Source organism: Pogona vitticeps, chromosome 4 (genome assembly GCF_051106095.1).
Source record: "Pogona vitticeps strain Pit_001003342236 chromosome 4, PviZW2.1, whole genome shotgun sequence".
NCBI lineage: Eukaryota > Metazoa > Chordata > Lepidosauria > Squamata > Agamidae > Pogona > Pogona vitticeps.
This window is the reverse complement of record NC_135786.1, coordinates 51,332,606-51,341,776: the sequence shown is the minus strand read 5'-3', so window position 1 is coordinate 51,341,776 and position 9,171 is coordinate 51,332,606. Positions and strand designations below refer to the sequence as shown.

Here is a 9,171-nt window from a genome sequence, read left to right as displayed (position 1 = left end):
CTGATGGTACCTGTCTGTCATGGGTTTGGAGGGAAAGTTCCATCCTATGGGGAGTGGAAGGCGGGACATCGGGGGGAGGAGCTGTACTGTATATATATTTGGAGCTTGTGTGGAGAAGGGGAGTTGGAGTCTGTGTGTCAGACTGGGTACAACTGTGTGTCAGTTAGTACATACCTGATAGGTTCAGGTTTCTATTTAGGTAGCCAGAACTGATAGGTTCAGGGTCTGTGCGTTACCTTAAAGGGTTCAGTGGGAACCAAGCTGTTGTATGTGTGTGATTGGGGTTATGCCACGTTACATTATCCTATTTACCTGATTCTTTTATGTACCCTGTTTGTTGTTTCAATAAACCTTGTTCTTTTGTTTAGTAAAATCCATTCCTGGTCTGTGTGACTCCTTACAGGGAATGGTTGGTGGCAGCATAACTATAGGGTGGCATACTCCAGTAGGTCTGGGGTTGTCACAGGGTGTGATGCTGAAAAGTTTGGGAATCCCTGGCTTGCATGCTTTGGCCAGGATTGAGATAAGAATGGGAAGAGAGAATAAGAATACAAATATTAAAACCTGAGGCGAAATACGAATATTTTCCTCCACATCATGATCCTATAAATGCCCATCTACTGAGGCTGCATTTCAAGCATCCAAACAAGCAGGCTTCAGTCCACAAAAGCTAATACTAGATAACTTGTGAGTCTTTAATGTGCCACAAGAGTGTTGATTTTGTTAAAACAGAGTGTAGATTAACATGGTAATCCTCCTGGTAGTTCAAAAATGCAATCTTTTCCAAATCTAGGTTTCATTGAAGTAATGTGAATAGTGCTAGCTTGGCTATTTACCCATCTAAAAGAACCACTTGGGCGTTGGAGTGCAGAGAAGGTGATCAGCTGCCCCCACCACCCCTGCTATCTTCTCTCCATCACCCTGCCACTGCTGCATCCAGAAACATATTGAGGAGTGCTCCCAGCCCGCAAAATGTTCACCAGGAAGGGGAGAATGGTCATGGAGATGAGAAGGTAGTGGCAGCTGGTGACTCCAGTTTTGGAGTGCTGTACATTTATTCTGGGTTTTAACCTGCGCCTTACAGCAGTGACCCATAGTGCTGAACCTTTTTGGTGGATAGGGAAAAACACCCTCGATAATAAAGTGCAGTTTAAAACCTGGAATAGATTGATAATACACCCACAATTGGAGTCACTATCAGCCGCCACTGCCTGCAACACTCACTGGCTGCAGAATGCTCCCTGACAACCCAAAAATGTACAAAGAAGGGAGGGGAGGTGGAGGTGCCTTTCTCTGCTGTTCATTGCCTACATACCCTCGTTGCTTCCTCATTGGCTTCTTGGAGCAATGCCCCGGGAAGAGGGTACAGGCAAAACAATTCCCAGCCTTTCCTATAATGCAGTGGTGTCGAACTGTGGCCCTCCAGATGTTCTTGGACTTCAACTCCCAGAAGCCTTCACCACCACCTCTGCTGGCCAGGATTTCTGGGAGTTGAAGGCCAAGAACATCTGGAGGGCCACAGTTCGACACCACTGCATAATGCCTCACCTTGTGGACCTTCGGGGCTGAGCCATTGTCTCCATAGCCCGACAACAGTGCCTGGTTTGTGCAGACCAAAGGCAGAAGAGAGAAAAGCACCACTCACTCCCTATCCTTCTCACACCTCCCCACCTCCTGGTGAGTGTTCATTATGCTTGGTCATTAAGCACATGAAACATAGCACTAGCCCCATCCTCTAGAATGAGTATGATCTGAGGATTCCTTGTAGATGTCTCTCAACAAATATGTTATTGCTGGACTGGTGAACATGAGGTCCTGGGCAGCCTACAGAGAATGAATACAGTGCCTTAAATGTGGAACATGTCCATGTTTTGTGCAGAAGGACCCTTATAGAGGTGCAGCCATAAGCTCTCCCATAGATCCAAGATGCATTGTTTCCTGCCCTTTTGTAATCAACAGCAGATGTTCCAACTGTCATCTGTGTAATAGGTAGTTTTCAAGACATTCTGTGCAATTATAAAAAGGGCTTTATTGATCAGTAATGGTATCTACAATTTGTGCCTCTACATAGTTCTTTTATATTATCAGCATGCACTTTAAATACATAAAGTTTCAAGGGCATTTTGAGCTTCCCATGTTCCCTAATTTTCTCTTCCTCCTTGTTTTACATCTCCTCCCCCCTCTCCTCCCTGGATTATAAACAAACAAAATAATTCAATGGATATGGGAGGGGAGCTTCAAAATGAAAAGCACCATACATTCTTAAGGCAAGCCATAAAGCTACAAAGTGCATGAAATTCAGCCCAGTCAATTCTAGAGCCAAGCAGACAAGTTACAATGAATGCAATTAAACACACTGGAAGCTAGAATGGAATTCTGCTGCAAAAATGAATTTGGGGTGCAATTTTAATTGGATTGCTATACCCAAATGGGCATTTACAGAGCAGAGCAATCATAAAATGCTCTGTTTTTCATGATATGCTGGCTGAATGATACCTTCCTGAATGATCTTACATTCTCATCAAGTACTTTAAGGCTAACTTAGCTCATGTTACATTTTACAGCCGACTAGGAATGTTGCCTCAATAAGAGCAGCATTCTTCATATGCACATAAGCAGCACATAGAAGGAAGTATTAAACCTGTATTCTGTAAGCACTGATTAATAAACCAAACTGCACGATAGCAGAGGGCAGAAGAAAACTCTTTTCTGTCAAACTGGCTAAGGTTACTAATATGCAGTGTATTCAATGCCTCAAGCGTGGCTTAAATCCTTCAGAAGCGTAGATATCTGAAAAAATTCCCTGCAGTCTTCTGGAAATAGAGGGTTATTTTCTTCCTGTACAGGTGTGGTGTGGCTATAGAGTCTCTACACATATCACAGACCTATGCAATTGTGCGAAATTATACTGTATATGTTATACTAGATTTTGGGAACTTCCCATTTAATCCAGTATTGTTTCTTGTCATTCTCTCTAAAAAAAATCGCTTCCAAATTCCCAGATAGAGATGGTTCTTTTTTTAAAAAAATCTTTCTTCTGTAAAGTTATTGATTGAACAAAACTGGAAGAAATAAAACATAATGGTGACAATAAAACTTCGGTCTAGGAAAACATAAGAATGGCGAAGAGAAAGGGAAATGGGTCTCAGTGGAGCTATGAACATGCCGGGAAACATTTGTTTTGTAGCCTTCCAGAGAGTAAATTATGAAGAACCTGCAATGAATGATATGATTCAGGGATATGTAGCATCATGATTAATTCATATTATTATTATTGTGTTTGTCTGATTGTAGGGATTTGGATTCCTCACTTATTACTTTGTGGGTTCTTGTAATCAATATTGAAGGGAAAATGAAAAATAAAGTGAGGGAGAAATTGTGATGAAAGATGGCATTTAATAGGAAGCCTGACACCAGGGGAGCTATATTCAACTTTGAAAGCCATCTGAAAAGATGACTCCAATCCTGACAGTAATTTTCTCTCTCCCTTTCTCTTTTGCAGTTCCTCCATCCTGTCTCTTGTAATTGCTCCTTGTTGTGTGGCCAGCTGTTTAACCCGTTTTTGTTTTGTTTGACTTCCATCTTTTTCTGTCCCCTCCTCCATAAGCTCCATTTACAGGGAGATCCTCCTACATGGAAAACTCCAAGGGCAGCTCAACTGGCATCAAATTTCTAAAGCTTACACATATGAAATGTAATGACATCTATAAACATCTCTTCCTTCCCCCATCCACCCATCCAGAAGGAGAGACACATGCAACCTGATAGCCTCCCTTGGGAACCCCAGACCAGTGATTGGCTTTTGAAAGAGAGAGAATAGAGAAAGGGTGGACAACAAGGTGAGCAAAGATTTTGCATGTGTGTGTGTTGTCACCTGATTGGCTAGTAAGGGCATCACATCTTGGATCAAATCCTATGTTTTTGCATGATTGCAGAAGCTGAATCAAATGTAGCGAAATGGAGATCAACCTCTGCTCCTGTGTGGTCTCAGGAAGGACTGATACTCTTCTTGGGGGTGGTGATAGGGTGGCCTTCTGCAGTGAAGGAAAGGGCTCCTGTACCATCAACAGTTGTGTGGAAGCAGGTATTTCAGCAGGAATAGCTTGTCAGTGAAATTATATCTGCTGAAATTTCTTCTTCCATCCTACTATTAAAAGGAACAGGAGCTCTGTCTTCCTTTGCAAGTGACCACCTTCTCAGAGGGAGGGGATTAAGAAAAGGAGTAAAGGCAAGGGCTAAATCTCTATGACGCTGGCCCATCGCAGGCAAAGTGGGGCGTCTGAGGGCACGTTGTTTCTCTGGATCTCGTTCCCATCCAACCTCAGGACTTGTAGCCTGGAAAAGTTCATGATGTCAACAAGGGTGCAGAAGCTGCTGATGGTAAATTCTGGAAAGAAGGAAAAGGAAGAAAGAATCCCATGTCACTTAACATATATATTTTTTAAAAAAACAGCAATATTTATTTATTTTGTTTCTTAGAGTTATAAAGACCCACATGAGTGCAATGCACTACTCTGGGTGGTTTATAGCAGGATAAAACACGATAGACATAAAATAGATAAAACAGGTATATTAGATAAAACTGTCTATTTGTTGACATAACTAAGTCACATCCCCACAAACTGTTGGCCAAACAATAAACTGTCATTAAAAGAGGGGATTCTGTCCCCGGAGAAAGTATATGAAAGTATATTCACTGCAGAATGTTTTCCTACTTTCCATATTTTGCAAATTAGCTTGCTTTGTTTTTTCATCAGGTTTCAGGATCTATGCACAGCTTTGTTCACAGTTCTGATCTCTCAGATATTAAGGCCTGCCTGAATCACCTGGAGCACTAATGTAATTAATCTCTAATGACAGTCAGGCCTGACCCTCAGGAAAATTGTGTTATTAATATCCGATTTATCATGCAACTTTAGAAATCAGCTGAGTCCTACCAGCATCTTAAAGCTTTAGATTTTGCTATGACCACTGAAGGTCAGTATTCTCATCATGAGAAGAGGCAGTAAATTTAATACATTGGCCCTTGACATCATAATGAGCATGAAGCTTGTTTAAGGTCAGATTTTCTTCTCTAAATTGAACTCTAGCCATAAAGCTAGCATAGTAGCCATTGCTAGGGGTTAACTTCTTTGAAGGCCTAAGGTTTAGGTCATTTTCAGCGGTGATACAAAAATCATTGTTTTATTGCACACAGCTCCAATGGTGAATTACAAACATTAAAACATTTCACATGGTAGTGTTTTCCTACTGTGGTATCTGCTTCCTAATGTCTTTGGGGCTGAAGCATCCGCCACTTCTCCAGGAAACCTGTAGTCCAAAAAACCTCCTTTTCCTAGCAATGGCATTAATAATGCACTTGGTGAAACCAGTCTCTGTTCACCGTTGAGTGAAACTGTACATAGGACATTGAAGGTCCACGTAAATATTCTGTGCAGCTGGACTCTGTTAAATCTAATAGAAATATACTATATGTGACACATCACACCCACATGTGTGAACAAAAGCTCCTGCTTTGGTTAGTATTTTTACTGGATTTTGTTATAATATGTGCAACTGAATACAAATATATTTTTCCCGTTTTCCTTCTCATCTTTCGTTCCTTTCATTGTTGCTTTCTTTGGGTCAGATTTTATGTCATAAGATTGTTAAAGCTGGACCCTCTTATGTTGCTGATTTGTCTGTAAATCTATTCATACAGATGGATGCGAAATAAATAAAAATAATGCATGAGCAACAAAGACTCCAGAAGCACCTTAAAACCAACACATCAATTATAGCCTGAGCTTTTGTAGACGGTAGCCCCAGCTTCATCCATTCTCTGTTCTCTGAAGTGAAATCCTCCAGAATTTCAGTTTTTATATGCAAAGAAGAAATAGCAGAAGGACAGTGAGATCAGAGGGGAATTGTATTTCACTAGTACTACTGGCAGTGACTTCACTGTGTTCAGTCCCATCCCCAGTTGTATGTATGTATGTATGTATGTATGTATGTATGTATGTATGTATGTATGTATGTATGTATGTATGTATGTATGTATGTATGTATGTATGTATGTATGTATGTATGTATGTATGTATGTATGTATGTATGTATGTATGTATGTATGTATGTATGTATGTATGTATGTATGTATGTACCTGAAATTCTGGATAGCATTTCATGTCTCTGAAGTGAGCTACAGTCAAACTAAAGCTCCTGCTATAACAAATGGAAAAAGAAGTGCAGGAAAGAGTCAGAATAGCTGCGATGGTGGACAACTATGGATAGGGGGAGAATGAGAAGAAATCTCCAAGGTGAGACAATCATAACCCCTTGTTTTCAGCTGCAATAGGTTAATACGGATAACCATATTTTCTTCTTTTAAAAATGCATGTGGCAAGCTGCCTTGGATGCCACAAAAGAGAAAGTCATGTATTATTTTATGTGAATTAAATGAATAAATAAAACAATGCTTTTCGGAGCTGAAGGTCCTCGTAAGTAATACTTCTTGGAGCTGCAGATCATTCCAAAATATATTCCTAGCAGGAGGAAATTAGAATTCCAGGTGTACAACTGGCTTGGTTTCCCCTTAGGCTTCCAAAAAAGTCTGTCTGTCTGTCTGTCTGTCTGTCTAAGTAAGTAAGTAAGTAAGTAAGTAAGTAAGTAAGTAAGTAAGTAAGTAAGTAAGTAAGTAAGTAAGTAAGTAAAAAGGCAAGAGCAAAATGGATGGAGTTTTGTCTCCTGGAGAGGTTTGCTGCAGTGATTCTTTTCAGCAGCCAGAGGGCAACCAAGGTCTGGAATCTGGCTGCACTTGGAGGGGTTACCTTGAAGGCTTGGTTCTGGTTTAAAAGCTATAAGGGCAGTACTCTATGGATCACGTTTTATATTCTAAACCCATTCCCAGCCCTGATTACTTATTTTTAAAGGCGTGAGATCATTTTTGACTGCATTTGAAGATTGATGATCCAATGTGAGATGTCTGCAATAACAGAAATAGCACTGGATCAGCAAGAATGCAGAGTTTACTTTGTTCTTTGCTGTCTAGATAGCTCAGTATGTTAGGGAGCTGAGAGTTCAATTCCCCATTGTGCATCCCAGAAAAGCCAGCCTGAAGAAGAGAATGGATGAACAACGGCTGAGTACTCTGTACCTAGAAAGCCCTGAAAAGGGTTGCTGTAATCTCATTGCAAAATTTGTAAAGAATCTAAATGAAACGTGTGTGGCTATTATCTTTTAGGAGATAATCACAGTGGAAGAAATGAAAGGTTAGACATTCCCTTACTTCACATTATAGAGATGCCATAAACTATACACTTGTCAAACGTTTGCTATGGCAGACCATACCACATAATATCAGGATAAATATACTACCTGCTTCTACAAGCAACAACAACAAAACCTAAAAGAAACAAACAAACCCAAGAAAAACCCCTCAACAAAACAACCATGTGCCTGGATGAACAAAAAGATTTGGAAAGTCACAGAAAAAGGTCAGCTGTAATCAATATAAACATACAGTGATGTTGGTAATGGAGGGAGCAATGATATGATGTGTAGGACCTATACAGCAGGACAAACAACAGTCTAGTCTGTCTGAGGCCATGAAACTCATTACTTCCAAGCTTTTGCTGTCATCTTTATATGGAAAGTAAATGTAAAGAATCAAAATGAACACCTGGAGACTATACCTGGCCATTGGTGCCAAAGCAGCTTATTGAAGTAAGTTTATAAAAGGTATGGGAAAAATCTAAAAATGAATAAGTAGCAACAGGGTAAATGGCTTAGGTGGTAGAAAGAACTGTAAGGGATGTTTTAATGAAGGGTAGTATATGGCTACCTTTGTGACCCCTAAAATTCTGAGAAATAGGGGTAATACTTTGTAGATCTGGAAAATGAAAATGCCCCCTATTGTCTTTTAGCCCTGATGGTACCCATCAGTGTGCCCTCTTCAGATCTTACAGCTGAAACCTGTGTAGAATTTGTAAGTGTGGTGGGAAACGTTGCAGAGTTTTTATTTATTTTTTGCTATACAGTAGAAGTACAGAGATCTAGCAGAGGAGACTAGCTGCAGGTTCCCCAGAGTAAATCCCTTTCTCGTTATCTAGCACTTAAAGTCTCAATAACTCACTCTGAGACATTTGTAGGAGAAAGAATACAAAACAATTCTTTACTTAGAGTTACTTGAAATTACAGATTTGTGTATGCTCCTTTTTTTTTAACTGTGCACATACTTAAGAAACCAACTGAACAAATCCATAGCAAACAAACAACTGCCTCCAAATGACAAAAGAGAGGCAGGGCTTTCTCCGAATTCAAGGACTGGAAGGAATGATTGGTTGGTGCTAATTGACAGCTGCCCCAGGCCAGAATAGTTTTTCCAAGTTACACAAACCACAAACAGCATGCAGGTTGCAAATAAAACTGCAGTAGGGGACACATGCATAAGTCCTGTCTTCAACACACAGACAGAGAAAAGTCACTGGAAAGGTCCAAAAAGGCATGCATTAGCACATCCACTTGCATGCATTTCCAGTGCTGGCATAATCAGAAGAGGTGCTTTATCATGTTTCCAAATTATGCAAGTACTAAAAGAGCATTATGGTAAAGATGCTTAAGGTGCCTCAAGATGTTCATGCTAAACACATGAAGATCAAAGGAACTTCCAGTGGATGAGACACTGCAGGCAGAACTAGCTTATATCTCTATGTCCTTCCCACTTAGAGCCCTATGTGGTTTCAGGCTAAAACATCCGAACACAGCCTAAGAGTATGTATGATTACTTGTCTAAATTTCCTTAATTTTAATGCATACTATGAAAAGCAACTCTTGTTAAATAAATTGTATGCGCAGACAAAAGAGTTGTGGACAGCCCTTTAATCCCTGCATGGTGCTATTTTTTCAACCCGGTGGGATCTTCGTTATGGGGTTTCACAGGGGTTGACCATCTCCCATCTATATGAAACCTCAAGGAGAAGACATCCAGAGATTTATAGTGTGGTGCCACCAGGATGCTGATGACACACAGCTCTAGCTCTCCTTTGACACATCTGCAAAAGATGCTACTTGGGTCCTTGAGTGCTTCCTTTGGTATTTGTAATGGACTGGAGAAGGGCCAATAAATTGAAACTGAATACAGACAAGACAGAGATGATGCTGTTAAGAGGATCATTGGACTAGTTAGGATTAAAT

General features: G+C 40.4%; 1 protein-coding gene across 3 annotated transcripts in view; it reads right to left on the bottom strand.

Annotated features, from left to right (window-relative positions):
- Nucleotides 1-2,004: 2,004 nt before the first annotated feature.
- FMOD (fibromodulin) overlaps nt 2,005-9,171 on the bottom strand; it is a 32,810-nt gene continuing 25,643 nt past the window's right edge. For all 3 annotated transcript variants that reach the window (XM_078391950.1, XM_020796897.3, XM_020796889.3), the window contains exon 3: nt 2,005-4,387. In XM_078391950.1, coding sequence (XP_078248076.1) covers nt 4,236-4,387 — 152 coding nt within the window. In that variant the 3' untranslated portion in view covers nt 2,005-4,235. The remainder of the gene's footprint in view (nt 4,388-9,171) is intronic.